The following is a 26,561-nucleotide window of genomic DNA, read 5'->3' on the forward strand; positions in this document are numbered from 1 at the left end:
CAGGATCAAGCAGTGCAGCGTCCCAGGGAGCTGTCTAGCAAGGGTGCTCCAGGACCTCCATCACAGATGTGGTCAGGCAGCCCTGGGTTCTGTGGACCATTTTTAACACCTCAAGTGCTGATCATATATACCTCCTGGGAAGCCACAGACTGGGATCCAGACTGTCTAAAAGCAGCATGGCCTCAGGAGGTGTCTGGTAGCCTGTCACACCCTAGCTGGAGAGAGGAAGAAAGCGTCTATGAGAAAAGCTAATGGGTTCCACCTGTCGCTCTGCTATGACAGGGCAGTTTTCAGGGTGCGGGACTTCAGGGTTGCACCAACCATGACTTAGGGTATGTGCCTCCTCAGTTCCTTAGCGGCCCTTAGCCCTTTTTAAGGTCATCCCACAAAAAAAAAAAAAAAGTCTCAGAAAAGAGTGGAGATAGGATGGATAAAACACAAGTTTTAGAGTCAGTTTAGAGGCTTGTGTTTATTTTAACTTAGACAAAAATCAGGAGTAAAACGTACGCTCTTAACCTGACTCTGGCATGAAACCGGTACCACCTGTTCTAAGGTCTGCTTTATTCAAGGATTGTCAGACCTTCATGAAAAGATTCCTGGATGTTCTGCTTTGTAAAAGTAACTGGGGAACCATCCTAGTAGATGCAGAATAAATTAACCCCAAGCGGAGGTGTAGAGCAAGATGCCCACACTGCCTCCTTCCGTGCCTCAGCTTCTAGTCTCCACCTTTGAAACTTGCATGACGTAAAGCCATGCTATGCTGGCCAAGGAAGATCGTGTCAGAAGTAGGGTGACAACTGGACATAGAGACACATAATATATTCATATGTAACATAATAAATGTACATGAGTATCATACATATGTATATATAGGTAGCCTAGACTTGCCCCACACCTCTGCACAAGCAGAGCCTGGAGCAGTCTACCGGTTTCTAGACTACGGCGGTATAGCGGCTATTCATAGAGAAAGTCCCCATGAGGGTGCTCTCAGCATGGAGACTCCACATAGTCATTATCCAAGCCACGGCGGAACCGTGCCGTGAGAGAACGGCTGATGACGATCACCCGGGGTGCCATGCAGTCCTCCCTCCGGTGAAGAATGTTCCAGATGAGCATCGCAGCCGCCAGGGTGGCCAGAAGGCAGGCACCAATGTTCAGGTAGCAAGACCAAGATAAGTTGGTGTAAGGGCCAATTCTGTAGAAGGTCACCAGTCCAATGACCAGCACAAAGCCTGCAGGAAGGAGAAAAGCGGTTAAGAAGTTCGGATCTGAGCAGGAGCCCCAAGGAGTCAGGCTGTACCCTGTGCTTCAATACTGTCCTAGGAGAACACGGAGCTACTGTGTGTCCGCCTGCTTATCTCTTGCAGTCTTTGTACCTGGAGGTGACAGCCAGGCTTTGATCTGGGTGGCTACAGGTGGAGAAACAGTAGAGGGGCCTGTCCTGTCAACTTCTGTGCATCATGCCTGTTCTTGAGTAAATATGGCTGTCTACATTCCCCATACCTGGTAGGCAGCCTTCCTAGCTCCAGCCAGAACTACTCATCATTTTCTTAAAGCGAGTTCAATTACCTCTGATTTTTATAAATCCTTAATTAATTTGAAGCCAAAACAAATAGACATTTCTTAAATTTTATGTAGTAACAGACTGTCATCCGCTGGTTTAAATCCCTGCTGGAGAGTTTCCATACCCATGGCTCTGCTGCCAGAGGGAGCAGAGGTCCCCTCTCCTATCAAGGCAACTTAGAGCCCACACTCTGGGCAAGCAGGGCCAGGCTGGGGCCTGGCGCGGGTTTGGTTTTGGTAATGTTTGGTTTCCTTTCGAGTCTCAAGAGCATTTCCCTCTCGCCGCCCTACTTGCCTGTGCTGCTGCTGCTCTCCTGGGCCTTCCCTCCTCCTCTTCATAACCCGACACCATGCAGGGCAGGAGTGGTGACTCGGGAGCTACCAGTGGTCCGACTGTCTTGATTGCTGTTTGTCCACTTGCTTTTCATGACTAGCTCTCACTGTGTAGCCCAGGCTGCCCTAAACTCTGGATCGTCAACTGCTTCATCCTCCTGAGTACTGCACCAGGTCTAGTACTCACTACTTCCTTTCTTAAGGAATGACAAGGGCTCGATCTTGTTAGTTTCCTGTTATAAGTAATGGGAAAATCTTGGTTTCTGCCCAGACTCTGTCAACCAACTAGGCTGTGAGGACACAGCTGCTCGGCAGAGAAGGCAGCCCTGGGAGACTTGCCGGTCTGATGAGGAGAGGCCATGCCATGCTGCTGCCCAGAGGCTGGCCCTGGAAGAGAGCTGCAGGGACTCACCAGGCTGGGAGGTTAGAGGCCTAGCTCAGCTGTGGTATCAAGGTGAAAAGGGCAGAGCAGAAACAGAAGCATGGGGGAGGGAGGAAGACACAGACCAAGCCTACTCCTTACCCAGCAGCTCCCTCCTCCAACTGTCTACCTTCTTTCTCATACGCAGAGCACCAGACTCTCCCATGAAACACACCCTCCTCAGGTTCATCCACATCCCCTCCTGGAGCTGCAGTCCTCTATACCCCTGCATATTGGCACCTGCAGGTCTGTTTAGAATGTTCCACTCACTCAGAAAACCACCACCACTTTCCTAGTCACGATGCCCCTGTGTGGTCCCAAAGCAAAGAGCATTATCAAGAGAAACAGGAATGATGATGGGGACAGAGAGACAAAGACTAGAAGGAGGGGGACAACAGCTCTGACTTTTCTCTAAAACGTGGTGGCTTTGAATCATCCTCATTGGACCTTCCAGGAGGAGACCAGAAAAGTTTGCTCTCCTCAATCTTGTCCTAAGCTGTTAAATCTCATGTCCATGTTCATTGTAGTATTCTGTGGGAATTTTCACTCATGAAAATATCATACATGAAAGTACTGTTAAATACTATTAGCATTCCAAGATCGCTGTTGTGACCCGCATCCTTAATCCCAGCACTCAGGAGTAGAGAGGTAGAGGTAGGTGACTCTCCGTGTTCAAGGCCTGGTTAATGAACAAGTTCTAGGACACACACACACACACACACACACACACACACACACACACACACACACACATGTAGTTGCATATTTTACCAGCTTCCTGCTGTAGACATTCACATTTGTAGAGTAAAGCTGGTGTTTTGTGTAAGGAATGTAGAAATACATTGTGTTCTCTTGTTCACATATCTCTGAACATGTTTACCAACCAAAGGAATTTCTGGTTTTGTCTTTCTTTTTTGTTGTGGTTTTTTTTTGGTTTTGATTTTTTTAAAGATTTATTTATTTATTTTTATTTGGTTTTGAGCTGTTTCAGACACACCAGAAGAGGGCATTTCCATTACGGGTGGGTGAGCCACCATGTGGTTGCTGGATTTGAACTCAGGACCTCTGGAAGAGCAGTCGGTGCTCTTAACCACTGGCCACCTCTCCAGCCTTGGTTTTGATTTTTTGCAGGGTTTCTCTAGGTTCCTCCCTGGAACTCAGGGGCCTGCCTCTTCCTCCCAACTTCTGGGATTAAAGGCATGTGCCACCATGCCCAGCTAGCCAAAGGAATTTCTTCATGCTTGTTTTGAGACAGAGAAGAGATTGGAATTGAGGCAGACTGAGTATAGAGGTTTCCAGTTTATGTCTTCTGAAACGATAAATAATAAACAAGGAAGAATATAAAGCCTAAGGAAGCAAAAGCAAGCAGAAAGAAATATGCCAACAGGGTAGGCAGGTAGGAAGAAACGTGCCCAATCAGCAGGAGCCAGCTGCTACCAAGTGTCCTGCTCTCCTCTTCCCAAGCTTCCCTTTCTGTCTGTGCATGCTAAGAAACACACTTAAAAGTCGAGAGGGCTAGAGAGGTGGGTAAACGCTTGCTGTGCAAACATTAGGACCTTAATTCAGATTCCCAGATCCCATATAATAACCAGGCATGGCAGTACAAGCCTGAAACTGTGAGGGGACAGAGACAGGTGAACCCTGGGGAAGAAGAGAAGCACACACTAGCCAACCAGGCTAACCTAAAGGGCAACTCTGGTTCAATGAGAGATCCTTCATTCTCCAGAAAATAAGATGGAGATCAGTGAGATGGCTCAGCAGGTAGACACTCGCTCTCAGTGATATAACCTGACAACTGGAATTCAGTCCCCAGAAGCCACATAAGCGTGGAAAGAGAGAATCAGCGCCACAAGGTTGACCTCTGACCTCCATGAATGCCACGCTTATGCTGGGACATGCACACTCCAAAACACATCATACATACACACAGAATATTTTTACAAAAACAAAAAAAGGTAGAGAACAATAAAGATACCCAAGTTCAATCTCTAGCCTGTACATACACAGGCATGTGTACCCGCACATACATGTGGACATACATGTTTTTACTACACATATGCACAAAATTTTAACATTTTGTTCAATGACCCCACTTTTACATCCATGATATCCTTCATCAGAATGGAACAGATGAATTAACTGACTCCCATAGCCTCAGGGTGAACTATCCAGCTGGGTCAAATGCTCACTCAGTCCCTTTGTTTGACTTGGGGTTGGTTTGCATCACTGATGCGTAAGAAGGGAGAGAGTGAGGGTAACCCATTACGAGAGGTTTCCTTGGGGCTGGAGAGATGGCTGGATGACCCAGGGTGCATACTGCTGTCAAAGAGGACTGACCTGAGTTTGGTTTTCAGCATCCATGCTGGGTAGCTTACACGTGCCTGCCACTCTATGCCACTCTATCCCCAAGGGGTCCCGTACTCTCTTCTCAACCCTTCGGTACCTGCCCTCATAAGTGTGCAGACACACACATATACACACAATTTAATAATGTTTAAAAGTATGTTTTAAAGAATTCCTTCTTTTGGGGAGTGGGGGTTCAGAGGGCATGTTTTTGGTTTTGTTTTTGAGACACGGTATCTCTGTGTAGTCCTTGCTGTTCTGGAACTTACTGTGTTGATCAGGCTGTCTCTGAAGTGCTGTGATTAAAGGTATAGGTCACCACATCCTAGTCTAACCCTTTTGGTTAGACTGGTTGACTTAAAAAAAAAAAAGTCTTCTCTAGAAACCTGTTTTGATTTAAAAAAATTTTTTTGAGTGAACCTTCTGGTCAGGACTAATATGCATTCATATGACTAGGAAAGTTAGCAAGGGAAAAAACAGCAAGTGTTGGCAAGTGCAGGGTGGAGAGACCTGCTTTAATCATCAAGGCCTTGCAGGAACAGTGTGGTATGGCCCTGGGCTCACGGCTGCACTCCTAGGAGTGTTATAACATGAAACTCATGTAGTCAGGATTCAAATCAGTCTCCTCCAAAGGGGGCCCCTAGGGGACAGCCCAGCATGGACAGCATTTCATCAAAGAGAAAGGATGAGAGTCTCAGATGTAGTGACCCAGGAGGACATCACAAGAGCACATACAGACAGTCCCTCCCAACAGTTCAAACATAGGCTCGGCTGCATCTCTGGAAAACACCCTGGCTCTAAAACTGTCAGGAAAGTCTGATGTTCTAGACCAGTGCAGGAGAAGGGTCACCTGTGGGAAGGGTCTTTGTGGTCAGTTTGTCACACATATAGGAGCCATGCCTGCTTTAACTCCTCCGTATCCGTGAGTAACGATGAAATGTGTCGACAGATTGAGGGACAACTATAGATTCTGCAGGAACAAGCCCTTTCTGCTGCTAGACTTGTAGCAAGTGACCTGCTCCATGGCTCCGTGTTCTGAGTGCTGGCTGACTCTGCAGAGGACATCAGTGCATCAGATGCACAGCCCCACTTCAGTTGTCACCAAGCAAAGCTTAGGTCTTCCCCATGCATAAAATACTCGCTGGCTTCCCGACACCTTAGCTATGACTTTGCTCCTCAGCTTGGCGGTCCCACTTGTCCCGACAACTCTTTCCCTAACACCCTCGGCCTCCCCTTGCCCTGGTGCTTCGTGGTCAGGAGGGATTTAGTTGAGTGTTGTGTCCATCCCTTGGTTATCTTACAGTCTTGGTCTCCTCCTTTTGTTTCTGTCTCTCACGTCTATCATCCCAGAATCCAAGGTTACCAAGGATACTCCAGATACCAAAGACGGTCAGTAACTACTTGCTAAGTAAGTGATTCCAGGCAAACCACAGCAAATGGCAAACAAAATAGGCTAGTGTGGGGCTGTGGAAAAGAAGGAAAGGGAATGCTCACCTAAGCTCTTTAGTAACCCTGCTGCCCCTGGCTGAGTAAAGGCCAGGATGGAACTGGTACCTTGCAGGGTTTTGTTTCTGTTTTTGTTTTTTTGAAACAGGGTTCTCTGTGTAGCCCTGGCTAAGCTGGCACTTGCTCATAGACCAGACTGGCCTTAAACTCAAGAGATCTGCCTGCCTCTGCCTCCTGAGTGCTGGAATTAGAGTCCTGTGCCACCTTTGCCCAGCTACTTTGATCTTAAAGCTGATTAGAATTAGTCTCATAAGGCTGAAGCCACCACCGGCTGAGAGTCCCCAGGACCAAGGTATTAGCACTGGAGCTCACAGGTGGCTAATGATTTGTTCCAGGATGGTGACCTTACAGCTCTATCAAAGGGATCTAGACCTTTCCAGGACTAGCTATGCTATTTATTATGCTCACAAACTAAGGTTTCCGAAAATGTATCCACTTCTAGGAGCACCAGAGAAGATGAAAGCACACTCATGCTGTTGATAAGAGATGTAAGTTGACATGTGCATAAAAGACCGGTAGAGCCCTCTGTGCCCTGAAAATGTAAGTTGGAAGATAAAGACTGTAGAGTAGATCTTGGCTGGGTAGATGGCTCAGTTGGCCAAAAACTGCCAATACAAGTATGAGAATGTAAGTTAAGATGCCCCACAAAACCCATGTTTAAAACAAAAAAGCTGGGGGTTGGGGATTTAGCTCAGTGGTAGAGCACTTGCTAGCAAGCGCAAGGCCCTGGGTTCGGTCCCCAGCTCTGAAAAAAAAAAAAAAAAAAAAAAAACAAAACAAAACAAAAAGCTGGGCAGTGGTGGCGCATGGCTTTAATCCCAGCACTTGGGAGGCAGAAGCAGGTGAATCTGAGTTCAAGGCCAGCCTGGTCTACAGAGTGAGTTCCAAATCAGCCGGGGATACACAGAGAAACCCAATCTCAAAAGACAAAGTGAATGGGTGAGTGAATGAATGAATAAAGTTCAGCACAGTGGTGCATGTGTAACCCACCTCAGTGGGGTGGTGGGAGGAGGCAGGGAGATCCTGACGCTCATTGGACAGCCAGTTTAGCTGAACTGAGAGCTTCAGGTTCACTGAGAGACCCTGTCTCAGAAGTAAAGGTGAATGGTGAGGAAAGACAACGAATGTAGACCTCAGGCCTCCACACACAGGCACAGGCGCACACCCCACACTAACACATACATGTGGCATACACACACATCCACCCACACATATATAAACATGGAACCTGACTGATAGACACTTTACAAAGGAAAAGCAAGCTAGACAGCTTTTCCTGTTTTATCAGTAGTCACGGAAACCAGCAGCATGTGGCCTGGGGCTGGACTGGATGAGTTCTATGTGTCTCTCTGCTCACTGGAGTGCAAGTCAGAGGCTGCACCTTACTTGCTTTTTCATATTAAAAAAAAAAAGTAGAAAGTCTAGGGAAAAAATAACTGTTTAATAAAGTCTCCTCCTAGATACTGATGTGTGGCATGCACCTACAGCCCTGGAGCTAGAGAGGCAGAGATAGGAAGTTGAGCTCCAGGCCAGCCTGGGCTACATAGAGAGACCCTCTCTCAAAAAAAATGAAAGCAAAGGTTTCACACATCACTCGTTCTGTGTATTGATCAGTTTGAACTTTAGATCTATTGTTAATCAGCCTAGACCACATTAGAACACATATAGAAAGAGGAAATGGAGTAGTTTGTCCTTTCCCAATATGGATCCCTATAGGGAATCTCAGCAAGGGACCTAGGTGTACCAAGGCCAGCCCAGGAACACATGTCCTACAAAGAGGGGACCTGATACATCGTAACAGGCATAGCTATTAGCGTCCTCCAGCTCCAGCAGTTGGCTGCCATCCAAGTCCTGCCCCGAACCAACAGATAAGATATTACAGACTAAGATGATAAGGAGAAATCACCCCTTTACTTAGTGTCATTGATCAAAAGCAAATAAAGCATGGGAAAGCAGAGACGTGAAGCTCCATGAATTCGCTGCACCGCCACCTGAGCCCTGTCCCTTGTGGGAAGGCCCCTGAGTCAGCTGGCTCAGCATACTGTGCTACAGACATTACTCTGAGGTAAAGCTAGTCTCTACTTGTGGGGCCTCTGCACTTTCAGCACCCCTTTCTCCTCGGTGTCCTTTCCCCTGAAGACTTCTCTCCCCAAATTCTCAGTGATGTAATCAGCCTGTCCAGAAATCTACCAAAGGGAAGTGCTTCAGCAAGTGCTCTGTTCTGCACATGGAATCAGTTCCATCTCTATGAAGTCCTGTTGCCAAAGCAAACAGCCTCTTCCTGTGCGCTGGCCAGCGGAGGGCGGTGTGAATTCCAGCACAGTGGAGAGCGTCCCTTTCCTCTCTTTCTTCCTTCCTGCCTTCTTCCTGGGGCCTAAGCTTCTGTCACAAGGTCTTCCTTTTGGAATGACTATCAAACATACACACAGGTGGCATCAGAGGAAAGACACTGGGGCTGACCTCTGGTGCTCCCCTGCAATTGAGTAAGCAAAGTGCCGGTGCTTTAGAGGGAGCATGGCTGGCTAAGGTACATGCTGACAAACGGTCAGTTGCGGACACCGCCGGCCTTGGCGTGTCCAGCATGTGTATCCAATGAGGGAAGATGAGCAAGCCAGGCTTCTGCCTCTTCCGTCCCGAGTGTTCAGTCCCTTGTGTTAAGAGACCCAGCAGTACCTGACATGAGCCTGGTTTTTTTTTTTATCCAAATGGTTCTTTCTAGAAGAAGGATCTGGAGCATCGAGGAGCAATTCTTCTAAAGCTCCCAAATGGCTCAGTTGGGTAAGGAAGAAGGGGAGGAGACATGAGGTATACCTAAGATGCAGGTAATGCTTGAGGTCCAGACCAAGGAGACAGAAAAGGAACTCACCCCGACCAAGCAAAGTCTAATCAAAAGCACTTTGCTGTTAAGTCTTGCCATTAAAAGAAGAAACATGGGGTTGGGGATTTAGCTCAGTGGTAGAGTGCTTGCCTAGCAAGTGCAAGGCCCTGGGTTCGGGTCCCCAGTTCCAAAAAAAAAAGAAGAAGAAGAAGAAGAAGAAGAAGAAGAAGAAGAGGAGGAGGAGGAGGAGGAGGAGGAGGAGGAGGAGGAGGAGGAGGAGGAGGAGGAGGAGGAGGAGGAGGAGGAGGAGGAGGAAGGAACATTACAATTGCTAGGAAAGGATGAAAGAAACCGTTATTCATGACTCAGGAGAAGCTCTGTAGTTTGGGGGAAGGGGTAGGGGAAAGAGACAGAGTCTTAACCCAGAACTTGCTCTGTAGCCCAGGTACAGAGTTCTGCCTGCCTCTGCCTCCCACTTGCTGGGATTAAAGGTGTGTGCCACCATGCCTGACCTCGGACAATATTTGACCAGGTTCAGAACTTGGCTAAGCCAAGAGATAAAGAACACCTCAGAGCCCAGTGTTGAAAGTCGTCCTGGTGATGTTAACATCCACTGGCTAATAGAGCATGACTTGTCTTGTAACGCTTTGTAAACGAAACGGGCTTTGCAAAGTCTGAGCTGCAGAAGTCAGGGTGCGGGCAGTGAGAACTGGGCAAGTGCAGACACCAGCTTCAAAGAAGCAAAACCTTATCACACAAGACCTGGGCTCGCTGGTGAGCATCCTTAAAAGGAAGTGTATTCGCCAGGTACAATGGAGCATGCAGGTAACCCAGCACTCAGGAGGGGACGCAGGTGAATTGTGAGTTTGACGCTAACCTAAGTTTCACAGCAAACTGAAAACCAACCTAAACTTCACAACAAGAGAAGACTGAGGTTGGGTGTAGTGCTGTAGGAACCACTTAGGAGCAAGGGCCAGGAAGACCTCCAGTTTGAAGACAGCCTGGACTATCTAGTGAGTTCTGAGCAACTGTGAGAGATCTAGGCCAGCCTGGGCCCCCTAACATGATTCCATCCATGTGAAGTAGAAAAAAATTGTTTTACCTTTTTTAATGGCTGAGAGTGTAACTTAGTGGTAAAGTGCTTGTCTTACATGCCCAAAGCTCTGGGCCTAGTACAACACATACACATTACACATACATACATACATATACATATATATACATATACATACACACATACACACACACACACACACACACACACACACACACACACACACACACACACACACACACACACACACACGTTGGAGAAGAGACAGGCTTAGATTCTACCATGAAGGCAGCTTTGAATAAAGTAATTAGTTTTGAAATAGCTTATACAGCCCTCCATTTCCCAGGATATCCCTGGGTGTTGGAGAAGACAAATCAGTGCCTTATGCCGTGCTTGGGACATTTTGTTTGCTGTTTGTTTGATTGGTTTGTTTGTTGGCTATATACAGCTATTGTCCAAAGAGATTTGGAAATGGGTTATATGAACTATAATGCTAATGGGTGTGGAAGAGGAGCTTTTACAGGAAAATTCAGATAAGAAGCATGGTCTTCAAGATTCCACATTCACTTTTCCAAGATCTCCAGCTCCCGTCTCTCTGGCTCCCAGAACAAACTGTAGAACTTTCTAAGCCTGGCACTCCACAGGGAGGATGCCATGAGCCCTTGCATGGATCAGTAGTGACACACAGGCATAGCTAAGGTATAGTGATGACCTCACCAGCCTGACCCTGTGTATAGTGCCCTCCTTAGGCAGCAGGCTGTACTGATGGCAGAGGAATTGCCCTTCGGACGTGCAGACGTGGGTACATTTCAGGTGTGTACTGGGACCTGAAGGATTCGAAGTCCTCACCATCCATGTAGGGCTGAAGCACCTCCTAGGCAGAGCTGTGAGCCCACCCCTGCTCCTCACGCTGCTTGGTGCCACCCAAGCTCATTCCTTTTACAGAGCGCTTGCCCTCACATAGTCAGGGCTGCTTTCCCTCTACCTGTGCTACATGGTAAGTTTCAGGCCAATCTGAGCTACATAATAAAGGAAAAGGGGTTGGGGGTCTAGCTCAGTGGTAAAGTGCTTGCTAGCGTGTGGGAAACCTAAGCTCGTTTTAGCACCATTTTTTAAAAAAAGGGATGCAGCAAAGAGAAGAGGAGAAATAGAGACAGGAAGTAGAAAGGACATACAGAGCAGAGTGGGAGCTGTGCACAGCCCCTTCCAGAGCGTGGACTTGTATGGGGAGGCCAAAAGACCGCACTCAGACCTAACACTCAGAACCAAATGCTCAGGCCAGCTTCTCATTACAGACCCTCCTGCTGGAGATGTGAGCACGCAGGTGCTCTGCACGGGGCCCTTCTGTATGCCGTATCTGCGTGGTCTGACAGTCAGCTGATCGTTACACTACTGGGCCTTGGGGAGGAGGCCGTGGGGAAGCCTGGTCTTTAAGCCTGTGCTGTGCTAGTTACCGCAGAGAGCCAAGGAAGAGAAGAAAGCAGACAGAGCAGAGAGCCCATGTGGAACTGCCTGGCAGAGGCAGAGACACCGCCAGAGCCACCCCCACTGCTTGTCTCCCCAGGACTTTTGTGGGCACATCTGTCTTGGGACCTGGCTCCCTGACAGATACACCGCTGCTCTCACAGGGGAAGTGTGGAGTTTGAGTGAGCAGACAGTGTTGAGGGCACACGGGATAAGGGTCACAAAGGAACCTTTCCAGCTTCCAGGTAAAGCAAAATTAGACTTAGAAAGTCCTTAGCAGACATTGGAAATGCCATTGGTGGAATCTATCAGGGTAAAACCACACAAGACAGCTGACAGCCTGTGAGAACAGCAGCTTGCTATGGCAGTCCCTGATGGTGCTAAGCAGGGTCCCTCAGAGCTGCAGTTCTTGCTGGGGGGAGGGATGGTCCCTTTACTAACCCAGGGTTGTGCTGACCGTGATACTGGTGCCCAGAGATCTAGAGCACGTGAACAGCACGTGAGAGCACAGGCAGACCAGACGGGGAGTCTGCCACCCCTTAGTTTGTTGCTTCTGCTGGTTTCCAGGGTTTCTCAGCCTCCTCAGTCAGTTCCACAGACGCTCCTCTCTTCATTAGCATCTTCTTTCCCGCTGCCCACCCACCTCACCCCAGCACTGGGACTTGGGTTCGCTTGACAACAGGTAATAGCAGGCGTTTCCTCGTCCTGTGACAGGACATCCTGGCGCCCCACAGTCTCTCCCTGGCTTTAAAACAGACCCAAGCACAGGAAAAATCCCAGCTCTAAAATTAGCAGTGTGATAGAAGAAAGGCACATAGCTGCTCTCTGTACTGTTTGTCAATGAAACAGTCTAAACAGGCCAAATGCATTTCCTTTTTGGGCAAAACAGACCCGTTAGGGTGATAGTCAGATGCCAAAGGGACAAGGCAGCCTGGGAGGCATGAGAAGCTTCCCAAACTGCCCCAGGGGCCACCGCCCTTGCTGCTCTGGCTTTTTCCGCTGGCCTCCAGCTGTTGGGGAGTTTTTGGACAGAGATGGTCTAACCTTTCCAGAGGTTGTGCTGGCCTTGAAATATTCAAAGTAGAAGTGCGTTAACCCAGAACTCCTTCTGGAGGCCCTTGATAAATTCCTTCCAAGACTGCCAAGGACAACTGAATTTCAAGTAATGGAAGTTTTCCTCAGTTTGAGTTTTCTTCAGTGAGTATTTGGACGTGGCACACATAAGTTCTAACGACTCCAAGAGCGAGCCTCTAGGCTGTCAGTGTAAGAGAGGCAGCAATGAGATTGATTCTCATACTAGAAGTAAGTAGTTACTTCTTCAGTCGGGAACTATTGAGAAGAAAATGAAACAACAAAGGAACTAAGATGTCTTTGTTATTTTTGGGGAGGGAGGTGGTTTAGACAGGGTCTCACCATGTAGTGCTGGCAGACCCGGGACTCATTCTATAGACCAGGCTGGCCTTGAACTCACAGAGATCTGCCTACCTCTGCCCCGAGAGTGCCGGGATTGGAGGCATGCATTCCTAGCACCACGTCTTTTTAAAACTCAGCTTTTCCTATGACGTTTTCAAAATCTTCCATTTCCTTCTTGAGGATGGAGTCAGATGGTAGAGGCCATCACTTCAGTGGGAAGAACTGTTTGCTTTCTGTCTGAGCAATAGAGGGCAAAGTGCAAACCTTTTCTAAACATGACCATGTTGTACTCCCAGTGATGAAGGCAGAAAGGGGGCAGGAGTGACCCCCCCAGTCACATCTGCGTGTCTCGTATCCAGTGGGAGTCACAGAGACACTCTCGTATTGCAGCCAGGTAAACTGCAGCTGGCTCAGTGATTGGCCCACATTCACACCGGTAGAGCTGGACTACAGTTCCAGCTCCCCTGCCACTGAGCCCTGGGTCCTTCCACAGAGACCTCACAACCTTCCCAAACCTCCACCCCCACTCCTTCCTGCCTCTGACTGGCTCCAGGGAAGTGACTTTCCCAGGACCATTCCACCACACTATTCTTAGCATTCAGGGTAGCAGGGTTTCCTGACTCCCCCCAGGCGTTCTCTAGCACATAAATACCAGTCAGCCTCATTCTGGAAACCGTTTCTCAAGGAAGATAAAGGCCCAGGATCTCTGTTATTCCTAGACCGATTCACTTCAGACTTCCTGCTGTTTCCCCTGTCAGGAGTGGGCACCGGCCCCAGGAATGGCTGGCATTCTAGCCCAAAAAGGAAAGGCGGACTAAAGAATTCCTGCGCCCTGCTCATGTGCACCTGTGTGCTTCTCATTTCTGTCTAAGACCACACAGCTGACATCCTCTGTGAGCTGCAAGAAGCTTGAACTTCTAGGTGTTCATGATCCTAACAGTTCTGAGCCCAAAGGATGGAGCTGTGGGATCCCAGTCACTGAGGTGGTGGTGGGTCATGGTCAGACACCTGCCGTGACTTCTAATGCCAGTCTAACCCTTCCACAATTCTGTGATCATTTCTGGTGGTGATACCACTCATCCTTAAAAGCAGCAAAATTTCAGCCAGGCATGGTGGCACATTGCCTTTAATCCCAGCACTCAAGAGGCAGAGGCAGATAGATCTCTAGGTCTAAGACCAGCCTAGTTTATGTAATGGGTTCCAGGCCAGCCAGGGCAGCATAGTGAGATCCTGACTGAAAGCAAACAAACAAGCAAAAATAACAAACAGTAAATTTGCTTCTGTCCTATCAAATCTTACACAAGGAACCCCAGACCACGAGATAGATGGATGGCTGAAGCAGCTCTGCTCTCTGATGACCCAGTGTCGTGCATAGTCAGGTTATGGTCGGCATCTGTGTTACAGCCAGGATGGGAGCAACGTATGTGTGCATGGTTAGCCTTCTACTGTTCACTCAGACCGTGTGTAACAGGCTTACATGAGCTTCTCACTGATCATGAGCAAGGATTTGTGCTGAGCCCAGGTCAGGCCCCAGGAAGCCCTAAGCCCTACTTTCTGTTGTGGCTTTAAGCTGGGCAGGCTGGGCCTAGGCTAAGGCTGTCTCCCATCTCTGCCCAGCGTAAGCCAACTATTCCCCAGATGCTTCATCAGATTGGCATCAGGGGCATGCTGACATACAGAAGGGTAAATGCGGATTCTGTAGACTCAGAAAACAGAACACCTTACTTCAGTGTGCTAGAACCTGTGACCAGGTCTCAAGCCACCCAAGGCCCTGGGGTAGGTACCCTCCCACCATAACAGCAGAAGGGCCCAGCAGGTCTGCCAGCTTTATGGGGCCACAGTGTGGCTTCTCTGGCTGCCCTGGGTACTTACTTGCCAGCTGGAATGCAGCCGCCATTGCCTCCTCCCAGCACTGGGACTCTGGTGACATCAGGGGCAGGCCTGTCAGCCCGAGGATGAAGGTGATCTGACCCACAGCAAGTGCGGCTGTGGCCACCAGGTTGCAGGCACGCATCATGTCAAACTGTACTGGGGTCAAAAGAAGAGAAGGCAGGTGGTCAATATGTGAGTCACTTAGGGAAGAGCCAAGTCAGTCTGGGCCCACACTTGATTTCAGTGACAGCCACTTCCTTTATGGGTCTCTATTGGACCTTTGAAAAAGCAATACAGACAGCCAGTGTCTTCTCTGAACAGAACTTTCTGCGAGCACCTTACCCACTCCGGAGTCTTCATGCTATCCTCCTGTCCTCTCACCAGTCACTTAAGGACCCCCTAGCTTAATGGCAGCAGTCACATCCTACCTAGGCTGGAATTCTGCTCTGCGATTTGAGTGTTTGTGTGTGCATTGGTATATGTATGTGTATACCATGTATGGGGTGGGAGGGGGTGTTAGACCTGCTTATGTGTGTGCACATGGAAGCCAGAGATCACGTGTCTTCTCTATTGTTCTCCACCTTATCAGTAAGATAGGTCTCACTGATTCTATATCTCACCATTCTGGCTAGATTGGCTAGCCACGGGACTCCTGGCATCCTCCTGTCTCTGCATCCCCAGTGCTGGGTTACAGGCTCCCTCTACTACACTCAGGCTTACTGTAGGTGCCATAGATCCACACTCCGATCTTGCACAGCAAACACTTTACTCATTGGGCCATCTCCTCATCCCCTGGTTTGGGTCTTGATGGGACAAATGTTCCTTTTTCACTCAGGTGCTATGTTATAATTGAAGCTAGAAGGGGAAGTCCTGTCAACAGGGCTTCTTGCTTAGTGATAAACTCAATGGGTCCTTAGCTGCTGTCTGTCCTCAGCCAGTCAGACACCCAAGAACTCAACAGTGGTTTTTGCTTTGGGTTTTTTGTTTGTTAGTTGGTTTTTTGTTTTGTTTTTTTTTTGTTTGTTTGTTTTTTTCTGGTTTGGTTTGGTTTGGTTTGGTTTGGTTTGGTTGCCACAGGATCTCTCTACTTACCCCTGGCTACTCACTATATAGACCAAGCTGGCCTTGAATGTTCACAGATCCCCTGCCTCTGCCTCCTGAGTGCTGAGCTTGAAGGCCTGGAGCACCATACCCAGCTTGAAACTCACTAGTCTTACCTCTCCCTCGTATGAGCAAAAGACTGGGCCTCTCTACCAGCAATGGATAGAGCAGGAGCCAGACCCGAGTCTGCTGAACCCACGCTCCCATCCCATGTATCTCCTAGTCCTTCGCTCTCACAGCAGCCAGAGTGCTGTTCCAACCTGTGCCTGCCTCCCTGTCTTTTCTCCCTGCCCCACACCCCATTCTCAGCAGATAGACAAGTCAGAGTGTTGTAAGTGAACTGTAGACGGAGAGCTTCTGGCCCAGAAATTTGTTTCTCCCTCAAATGAAATGTCACCCCAAAAATGGCGGTACACCGAATGCTGACTTTAACTGGCCAGGTTGCCCAGGTCAGCAGCAGATCTGTCAGTGGAGACTGCTGGAAACCAGAGGATGGGCACAGCAGGAGCGCATGCCAGGGCTCAGCCTTGTTCCTGTTGCCATGTCCTGTGGTCTACCTAGCAGTAACTGGGAAGTTCTGATTCACAGGCTTTTGCAAGTAAGTCAAAGCAGGCCTGGAGGACTGGAGGCAACTCTTGCCAGGTTTGAAAGACTGCTTTTCAGAATTGACTTATAACAGATGTCATCAACACAAACACAAGAACTGAACACAAAAAGGCACAGCCTTCCAGGATCCCTGAAGAAGAACCTGCTTCCAGGGTTAGTGTTGGACTGTCCTCCTCTGAGGGCAGGGAAGGGATGGAGGCCGGCCCTCTCCTCACAGGTTAGGCAGCCTCTTTTGTGTGAGCCAGCAAGAAAGGCCCCACTTACAGAGACCTGAAGATCTGTCCCAATGCAGGGGCAGGCCGCCTCACCTCAGAGGGCTTTTAAATGACTAGAAGGTGACTTCGAACCATCACTGCCAATATTGGCAGCTCTGTTTGGTTTGACCTAAATGTTCGTTGAATGCAGTAACAATTTACAAAATAGCTTGAAGCTCTCAGGCTTGGTGTCTGCCTTTCCTCTCATCTCATGTGGGTTCATGTGTCTGAGCACACGATATGCACCTCTGCTCCAGGCCTATGGGCACCTCACTGTCTCTCTGTCCCTCTGCTGTCCCCTCCAACCCATCCCCGAAACCCCACCCTCCCAGGTTCCCCGCATTACACAGCAAAGGCAGATTCTCAAGTCTCCTGTTTCCCCACCTCTAATGACCCAATCTCGTAGGTGACTACCTAGGTAAGGCCTCTGAGACCATACAGGCCTGGAGGCTAGAATGAGAGGGGAAGTCTGTCTCATCCAAATGGACAGAGACTTCTGTGCTCTTCTCTGTTCTTAGAAGCTGACTTTATCCAGCAGTCAACCTCCACACAGGTGAAGGACATGTGCTGGCCAGTAAGTGTGTGAGATGGTGCTAAAAACTTATCTAGAACCCAGACCGGCAGCCATGAGGTTGCGTCCCTTTTCCCTCAGTGCTTGCTCAGACCGTTATGGCAACTTGAAAGAAGTCATCTTGTCACATGAACTGACCACAGACTTGCTCTTGGGATTCTCTGCCATGTGACTGTCATCTCTGCCTAGGCCCCTGTGTGCCCTACCTCATCTTCACACTGGATGGTGTCTGATTCATGCTCCTCACAGGATCGTGTTTATATTTAGGCTGTAGAGTCCCAGAGTCCTCCAGAAGTTTTGTGCCACTTCCTGCCACCAAAGGTCAGCCTGTCCTGCCCATTGTGTTTTAAGCTACTTCCTCTGCGGAGAACTCTCCTGTCACTTAGAACTCGAGGACCCCTTTAGATCCCAGGCTTTTCCAACTTGCCACCTCCAATGTGGGGGTGGCACAAGCAGATTAAATCCCAGTGAATCTTGTATACCGTCTGCATGTATGAAGAGTCCTGTGGCTGTACACGACCTTAAGCTTACTGGACAATTCAAGCAGCCCCTGGATCTGGTGGCCCACCAGAAAGGCACTGCTAGATCAGCAGTTCCCACTGACTGGATCCTTTCCAGGCTGGGCACTTTAGTAGTAGTTTCTCCTGCTTTGCCCACAGCAAAGCCTCCAGTGGGCTCTGCTTCTGATGACTGCAAATTTATGTTCTTTAGTCCTTAGTTATGACAACCAGAGTGCAGATCATTAAAGACCCTATCACAGCTGCTTTAAAGGGGTATGAGGTAGGTAGGGCCAGCAGCATTGATCAGCAGGTGAACTCAATTGACACAAAAGCCTGATGTCCTGAATTTGATACCCAGAACCCACATAAAGGTGGAAGAAGAAAACCTACCCATAAAAGTCGACCTCTAGTCTCCACACGTGCACCATGGCATGCATGTGTCTCCATACATGCATGAGTGTGCATGCTCATAAGAATAAATCTAAAAAATGTAATAAGGGACGAGATGAACTAGGGTCCAGAAACTTAAGATTCCTGGTAGGAAAGAAGCAGGCATATCCCTCCAGGGATAGGCTCAGCTTAAAATAGCGGGTGTGCTCTTGGACTCTAGAAAGATGTAGAGGGAGGAAGAGTGACAAAGGGACTGGGGGTGCCAGAGGCAGCTGAAATGCTCCCCGAGCTGTGGGACTCCAGAATGGTGTGACTTTGTGAGGCTTGGGGCTGCTGAGGACCTGATGGCTTTGGTAGCAGTTCAGACCAGTGTTCATAACCACACACAGCAGGAGGCTCAGCCACTTGGCAGACAGTGTGTGCTCCACAAGCTCCCTCTGACTACCTGCATCAACCTACATTCTTCGCAATGCTCCGATGTCTGTATCCTAGAATTTTTGATGTGGCTGAGCTTTTTCTTGTTATTTATTTTGCATTATATTTATTTTTCTAAATATATATACATATAAAAGATTTATTTATTTATTTTATGTATGTGAGTACACTATCACTTTCTTCAGACACACCAGAAGAGGACATCAGATCTGCATTACAGATGGTTGTGAGCCACCACATGGTTGCTGGGAATTGAGCTCAGATCCTCTGGAAGAGCAGTCCGTGCTCTTAACCGCTGAGCCATCTCTCCAGCCCATGCATTATATTTATAATATATATTACATATATGTGGGGTGTGTGCATGTTCACACGTGTTGAAGCATGTAGGTGCAGGGCGTGGTTGTATCTGTATGTACATGTGTTAAGAGACCAGAGGTTGGGGGTTGGGGATTTAGCTCAGTGGTAGAGCGCTTGCCTAGCAAGCGTAAGGCCCTGGGTTCAGTCCCCAGCTCCGAAAAAAAAAAAAAAAAGAGACCAGAGGTTGACATGAAGTACTCCTTGATCACTTTCCATCTTGTATACTGAGGTCTCTTCTCTTGAACCAAGCACTCACATAGCTATCCACCCTACTCCTCTGTCTCTGAGCCCTGAGCATTTGAACTACAGGTTGGCCACCACACCCACCTGGTATTTACATGGTGCTGGGGCTCTGAACTCTGATTCCTCCAAGCCAGCTCCCTAGCCGTTGTGTAGTTATTTTTACTCTATATATCAGGGCTTCTTCTTTTTTTTTTTTTTTTAAAAAAAAAAAAAGGTTTATTTTTTTTTTTTTTTCAGACAAAAAAAAAAAAAGCCACCATGTGGTTGCTGGGAATTGAACTCAGCAGTCAGTGCTCTTAACCGCTGAGCCATCTCTCCAGCCTAGGGCTTCTTTTCTTAATTTATTATTTTATGTATGTAAGTGTCTGCCCACATGTATATCTGTGCACCATGTATGTGCCTGGTACCCACAGAGACCAGAAAAGGGCATGTGATTCTCCAGGTCCTGGAGTTACAGGAGGTGTGCATCATCACATGGTTCTGGAAATCAATCCCAGATCCTCTGGAGGAGCAGCAAGTGCTCTTAACCACCAAGCCACCTTCCCAGCCCATGACACAGCTTCTTAAATTTTAAATTTTTTTTTTTTTTGAGCTGGGGACCGAACCCAGGACCTTGTGCTTGCGAGGCAAGCGCTCTACCACTGAGCCAAATCCCCAGCCCCTTAAATTTTAAATTTTTATTTATTATTTTTGTTTTGTCTTTTCAAGACAGGGTTTCTCTGTGTAGCCCTGGTTGTCCTAGATTTGGCTCTGTAGTCCTGAACAGCCTCCTGACAGACAGATAGAAATCTGTCTGCCTCCTGAGTGCTGGGATTAAAGATGTGTCACACCACCACCTGACGTGTGTGTGTGTGTGTGTGTGTGTGTGTGTATGTATGTATGTATGTATGTATGTATGTATGTATGTATGTAGACAGGGTTATTCTCTATAACACTGGCTGGCCTAGAGTTCAGGCTAGCCTTGAACTCCCAGAGATCCCAAGTACTGAGATTAATGGTGTGTCCCACCATCCCTGATCTTACAACTACTTCTTGCATAAGAAATGTTTTACATATCTGAGGTATATAGGTAGGTAAAATAGGAATACAAGCCAAGAATTTACTGACAATAAATCATAAATACATTTTAAAAGTAATTTTGATATATATGTAATTCTACCATTTATTAAAGACAAAAGCAAACTGCATGCTAATGAGGTGAATGTGCTTGATAAAGAATCGAATCTCGGTTAAATATTTGTACTATAGGGATGTAGAGCACCTCCAGTTTTCAGAATTTGATTTCATAAGCTTTTTATTTGCTTACATTAATTTATTTATCGGGTTTAGAAAAATGTGCATTTCACAGAGGGTGTGTAGAGATCAGAGGACAACTTTCAGGGTCTGATTCTCTCCTTGTAACTTGTGGGGTTCAGGGATCAACGTCAGGTTGTCAGCCTTGGTCTTAATGCCTTTACCTACTCCGCCATCTTGATAACCCCACATTTTTATTTCATAGTAATGACATATGTATTCTTAGGTCATGTGCATCAGCATTTTGCCTGCAGATGTCCTGGAACCGGAGTTACAGTTGGGAGCCGCCATGTGGGTGTGTCACATGGGCATATACGTGTGAGATGGCAGAGGTATAGTTAAATCAGTTTCAGAAACTGTTAAAAAGTCTGTCTGAATCCCAAATAGTAATTTCTTTTAATGATGTTTTAATGAACCTCAAATCAAACATTATAAGAGAGGAAAAACAGGCAGTGAGCAGTGCACACCCTTCACCCCAGCATTCCAGCTGAGGAGGCTGGCCAGCTCTCCGAGTTTGAGCCTCATTTGGTCTACATAGCAAGCTCCAGACTGGCCAAGACCGGTCTCAGAAAGGAAAAAATTAATAATAATAATAATAATAATAATAATAATAATGATAATGATAATGATAATGATAATGATAATGATAATAATAAAGGTAGACCAATTTAATACATTGATGGTAGGAAAAATACTTAAAATCTTTACTTGTTACTAAACAATTATGTTTCTGTAGGACCAAGAAACTTAGTAGTGAAAGCACAGCCCTTCATACTGTCCCAAGTTTCAGATCAGAGCTGAGGTGTTTGAGGCAGCAGCCCTCACACTGTGTCATGAGAGCACAAAGCATGACAGAGTGCCACGTGCACACATTGTGAGCTCAGGGCCAAGGCTGTGGTGAAGTATTCAGAACAACGCAGGTGAGCCCTGCCCTGAATACTTTAGATTCATTAGCCATTTGATTCTGAATCAATTTTGAACATTGTTGAACGTTTATAATATTGTTGATCCAGAAACCTTTACGATTGCCTGATTTCTGGTGATGTCCCCCCCATGACATGCCCTTTGGGAACATGACTGGCAGTTTAAGAAGCTGTGACCTGGGGGTTGGGGATTTAGCTCAGCAGTAGAGCGCTCGCCTAGCGAGCGCAAGGCCCTGGGTTCGATCCCCAGCTCTAAAAAAAAGAAAAAACAAACAAACAAACAAACAAACAAAAAAAAGAAGCTGTGACCTAATATAACCCAGAGACTCTGCTGCTGTAAAGCAGAGTAGAATTGGGAAGGCGTGGACATGTGATGCTGAATGCTAACAGGGCACAGCACAGTACACATCCTAAACTTCACCTCGAAGGCTGGGAAGGGAGCTGAATAAACGACAGAGCTGTTTGGAGGGAGAAAACCCAAGTGGCTTGCATGGGGGTCTGCATAATCCATGCAGTGAGACCAAAAGACTGGCTCACAGAGCTAGGAAGAGTGCAGACAGACTGCCGGCCCATCCTGTCCTCTGTCCTCTCCTGTTGTCTTCCTCACTCCTGTCTTCTTGACAGGTTGAGTTCTACCCCATGACCGGCTCTGCAGAGTCACTCACTCGGCCTGAATTAGAGCCTCTTGAATCACAGAGTGCTGCAGAGCCCCTCCCTATGAGAAAGAAGCACTCTCTTCCGTGCCACTAACCTCCAGCCACAGGGCCACCATATGGCATGTCACTGTTGTACTTGCCTGTGTGCACAAACTAAGATGTCTCAGGACATGGCATAACAATACCTAAGCCAACAGTCTGTCTGTCAGGTGTCCAGCCAGCCAGCCTGTCTTGATGTCCAGCATGGTATACGGGTGTGTGGAGATGCTTGTGGGCTGCCTAGGAGCAGCAGTTGAGGGATCTCCCTGGGTAGCATGGAGGTCCAGCTGAGCTGGGCCAGGGTTCAACCTTATGTTCATTGTTCACATGCAGCCTAAGTTCAGACAAAGCCTGCAGACCCTGACCGAGAACACAGCTGTAGGAAGGGAACCAGAGAAAGTGAGCAGTGAGACTAACCCTGGCCCAGTTTCTCTGAAGGAAGGGAGCTCCTGGTCAGTAATAAAGCCCCAGGCACCACATAACAGAATGGCTAACTGGTAGAAAAATCCCCATGATCCTCTCAGGGAGACCCCCATGTGACCTGGACATACTACGTTCCTCTCCAGTGCTCTCAAGACTTCTGGGAGCACAGAGCCCTTAGCCCAGAATTCAGCATGTCATGAAATGGCCCGTGTGCTCAGTCTGCATCTCAGGCGTCCCATGGATGTTTGCAGCCAAAAAGCACAGAGTGATTCTAACTCTGCGTGTTCTACAAGCAAGAACTCTCGGCTCAAAGCAGGAGGTGACATGGCCACCCCTGTGATGTCTGCAAAGGATAAAGGTGGCCTGTCCTTTTATCCCCTTTTATGTCTTTCCCCAATACCCTATGCCCCTTCTCATAACGAAATTGTGAGCAAACCACATGGTCATGTGTGCCACAGACTGGTTTGCCCATGATGTGCACTGGAGGGCTTTGTAACGTGTCATTGCTCAGGCATGAAGGATGTTTCCCCAGTGCCATCTGTCCGGATGGCAGAATTTGAGCAGCTGCCCCTCTTCAAAGGGTTGATTTCTAACATCACTGGAGTTAGATGGTAGAGCCCTGCATGAGAGTCTGAAGGCTGAGCACAGGTCTGACTTTAGATGGTAGCAGGTAACAGACGGTCTTGCAGGCTGGGATCTAGGTGCACATGGGTGGGGGCATTAGGCATCACTGGCTCTGTAGTCACTGTTGTCTCTGTCTGAGAGCAAGTGTGTGAGCTGAGATAGAGTGGTCGGCACAAATGGGAGCAAAGCTCACGGAGAGGAGCAGATGAGAGGAAGAGACCAGCAGCAGCCCTCCCTCCAAGCTCCTGGGCACACAGCCAGACAGCCCTACCGCAAGCCAGGGGGTTAGGGACCAGCTTCCCTTAGGAAGTGCTGACTTATGGCTGCTTTGTTCTATTGCATTTCAGTCTCAATGTGTGCTAGAATGTGCTAGCAACCAGAATTGCCCATCCCGTCTGTTTTCCAAAATTTTATCCTGTTACTTATTATCAAGAAGCATCTCTGGGTTCTCTGTTGTTTGAACAACAGTCGCTGCTCAGATTCACTGAGGATCACTACCTACAAATGCCATGTTAATTACAAGAGGATTTTTCTTTCTCCTTTTGAGACGGGTCTCACTGTGTGGCCCAGGCTGGCCTGGGTCAGCACCCGAGTGCTAGGATTACAGTCATCCACCACCGTCCCAGCTTAGGAAACTATTTTGAAATTGTCTAGGGATCTTATGCAGAGCAGCTGACTTGTAGTGGGCACCTCAGACATAGGTAAGAGGGGAGATGAGGGGTACTCAGGGCAGGAGCCCATGGATGTGGGCAGGAAGGAAGTCATAGAGGCCCTGTTGGTTCTGTTGGCCTGGCCTCAGAAATTGGAGAGTGGGAAGAACAGACGTCTGCACAAGATGTTCCCGGGCTGACCTTCTGTAGCTCCAGAAGCAGGGAAATGAAGCAGGAGTGTGCACGTATTGTGAGGGATGGTGGAGCTGTTCAGAAACTTTTCGGTCTAGAATGGGCCAGGTCTGGAATTGGTTGTCCTCAGAGCCTAGTGAGAGGTGCTAGGCAAGAGCTCCTGCCTACACCTGACCCCACTCCAGAAGACCTGAGGCTTCCAGGTCTGGCCAAAGCCACAGCCCACGTGAGAAGCTTAGGGGAGCCTCGAGGTTACTAGCTTTCCTCGTTCATTAGCCAGAATGATCATAGGATGCACAGGGAGAGCTCTCTCCACTGACACATCACAGAGACCCAAGTTCAGATGTTTGACCTCCCACAAGACAGTTGGCTCTCTGATGTTCATTCATCTTTGATCTTCTTAATAAGGGCCCCCTTGCCTGTCCAAGCCTAAGGTAAAAGGCTGAGCTGTCCCATTGTAAGCTTGGGTGCCTCTGCTCATGGGGTGGGGATGGAGGGATGGTGTCCTCCTGCCTGGTCTGCAAGGCCTCTGTTGGTCAGGAACAGGACTGTGGTTGCAGGGCACGTCGCTCAGGATTTCCAGGAAGTCCCCTTCACACTGAGATGTCCACCCACGTCTCATGCTTTCTAAAGATCAGCATCATCTTCTGACAGCCGCCATCTGACCTAAAGCCTCCAAGGCAGTTTGTAGGAGACTAGGCACTTGTTAGGCAGACTCTTGATTGTTTTAGGGGGCCATTACCAGGAAAGAACCACATGTCAACAGATGTGTCTTTTAGGTAGCATCTTCATATTTATGTGACCCTTCTTGTACTCTCAAACCTGCTTGCTATGACGTTCCCAACTCCCAGGGTAGTGTATAGACCCAGAACGAGAGAGCTGGGAAAGGAAAAGGCCACCATGGGGTGGGGGAGGTAACACTCTGTCCTTTGCTGCCATGTGCCTCCTCTGGTCTCCCAGACCTCCCAGCCAGAGTCTCCTGCACTGTCTGAAAGGCCCTGACCCCCTCAGCAGTTAGGACAAAACGCGTCTCACACTTGTTGTTTTACTCATTGGTGAATTTCTCTTTAACCAAGGGAAAACTACTCGATTTGATTAGGATCCCCATCTTCCCTGTGAAGGAAGCGACGGGCAGTCTAGGCTCAGCAGTGGAATTCTGTAGCTTTTCAGGGTGGGCAGAAGGCTCAGGGTCTCTGCCACCACTCACAGCATGGGCACAACTTCCCCTCACCTAACCATTGGAAGGTGACAGAAAAATAAGAAGACTTACGTTTGACGGTGCCTCGGGACTCCTGGAAACCTGCTGATTCAGAGCCCCATCCTAGCACCTCACAGTCGTGGGTGTCCACCTGCCCAGTCCGAGTCCCAGGGCTTGTGCCTCCCTTACCCCTGTCCACCAGCCAGCAGGACTTCCACAGCCCCACGCTCCGCTTTCGTCCATCCTCCAGTGTCTGGTACACCCAATTGGGGGTAAAGGCCGCTGCATTGTTGAGGATGAGGGAGACCAGGGCCACCAGCACAGCGGTGGCCACAAGCTTCTGGACAGTCATATTTGACCGCCAGTACTGTCTATCTCGGAGAAAGTCCCAAGTCCCAGTCAGCCGCTGTGCATCCAGAGAAAGCCAAGATGCTGCTCGGGGTAGCTAGAGAACATCACCACTCATCCTTGGGAAGCTATGGAGCAGCTCCAGCCAGGCACATGAGGAGGTCGGAGGTACGGGGAGAAGCCCATGGGACAGGTCCAAGTGAGCTACTCACAGCCCTGGCTTATCCTCCCTCTTGAGCCTGGAGGAGGGACGAGCCTGTGCTGAAGCTGGTCTCCCCAAGACCCATTCCAGGGAGAAATCTGGGGCACCAGCTGCACCAGCGAGAATCCAGAGTTGTAAGTGGGCCGTCTTCTTTGGAACAGAGGCCAGGGAGGCTGTGTCCACAGTGCTTCTTGCCTACGGCAGGAGAAAACCAACAGTAGCTCAGGAGGCAGGCACAGCGTGGGAATCAGCTGGGTCACTCTTGAGAACGGGCTGTGGGAGCCCGTCTGAGGGAGAGCAGGGTTGTGGAAGCAGTGTGGGTTTGGCCACCTCTATGCTGCCTATCCTGTCTGGGTACCTCTGCCACAAGTGGCAGGTCCTGAAAAGCAGAGTGCCTGCCACAAGGAGACGTGTGTGTGTGTGTGTGTGTGTGTGTGTGTGTGTGTGTGTGTGTGTGTGTGTGCGCGCGCGCGCGCGCGTGCGCGTGTGTGTGTGAGCTCGCGTTTCCCTGCCTCTCAGCAGAGAGGAAATGGTTGTTTTTGAGGCTGTTTTTGGTGAGCAGGAGGGCGTAGCCAACTGCAACAAATAGCGGCCCTGCCGCAGAGCCAGACACTAACAGGATGTGCTTCCTGATGGGAGGCCTGGGGAGACTTCAGAGGCTGCTCCGGCCCACCCCTGGCTGCCCTCCCCACCTTCCTGTCCCATAGGAATCGTCAGGGATGCCAGCCAGCACACTCATCTTCTTACCTGTTGCCGTCAGACCTAGCCA

General features: G+C 48.7%; 2 protein-coding genes across 3 annotated transcripts in view; one reads left to right on the top strand and one right to left on the bottom strand.

Annotated features, from left to right (window-relative positions):
* Ift140 (intraflagellar transport 140) overlaps positions 1-26,561 on the top strand; it is a 77,176-nt gene that overhangs the window by 32,835 nt on the left and 17,780 nt on the right. The window lies entirely within an intron of this gene.
* Tmem204 (transmembrane protein 204) lies at positions 451-26,265 on the bottom strand. The gene is made up of 3 exons (XM_032914330.1): positions 25,315-26,265; positions 14,788-14,943; positions 451-1,232 (listed from the first exon to the last, which is right to left on the bottom strand). The coding sequence occupies exons 1-3, from the start codon at positions 25,592-25,594 to the stop codon at positions 988-990; spliced, it is 681 nt and encodes a 226-aa protein (XP_032770221.1). The 5' UTR covers positions 25,595-26,265; the 3' UTR covers positions 451-987.

The sequence above is a fragment of the Rattus rattus genome, chromosome 9, assembly GCF_011064425.1.
Source record: "Rattus rattus isolate New Zealand chromosome 9, Rrattus_CSIRO_v1, whole genome shotgun sequence".
Classification (NCBI taxonomy): Eukaryota; Metazoa; Chordata; class Mammalia; order Rodentia; family Muridae; genus Rattus; species Rattus rattus.

Coding starts and splice junctions, on each gene's coding strand:
- Tmem204 (XM_032914330.1), bottom strand. CDS start 25,594: ATGACTGTCCAGAAGCTTGTGGCCACCGCTGTGCTGGTGGCCCTGGTC. Junction 14,944..25,314: donor GTCCCGAGGCACCGTCAAAC/GTAAGTCTTCTT, acceptor TTTTGACCCCAG/TACAGTTTGACATGATGCGT. Junction 1,233..14,787: donor GGCTGCATTCCAGCTGGCAA/GTAAGTACCCAG, acceptor TCCTTCCTGCAG/GCTTTGTGCTGGTCATTGGA.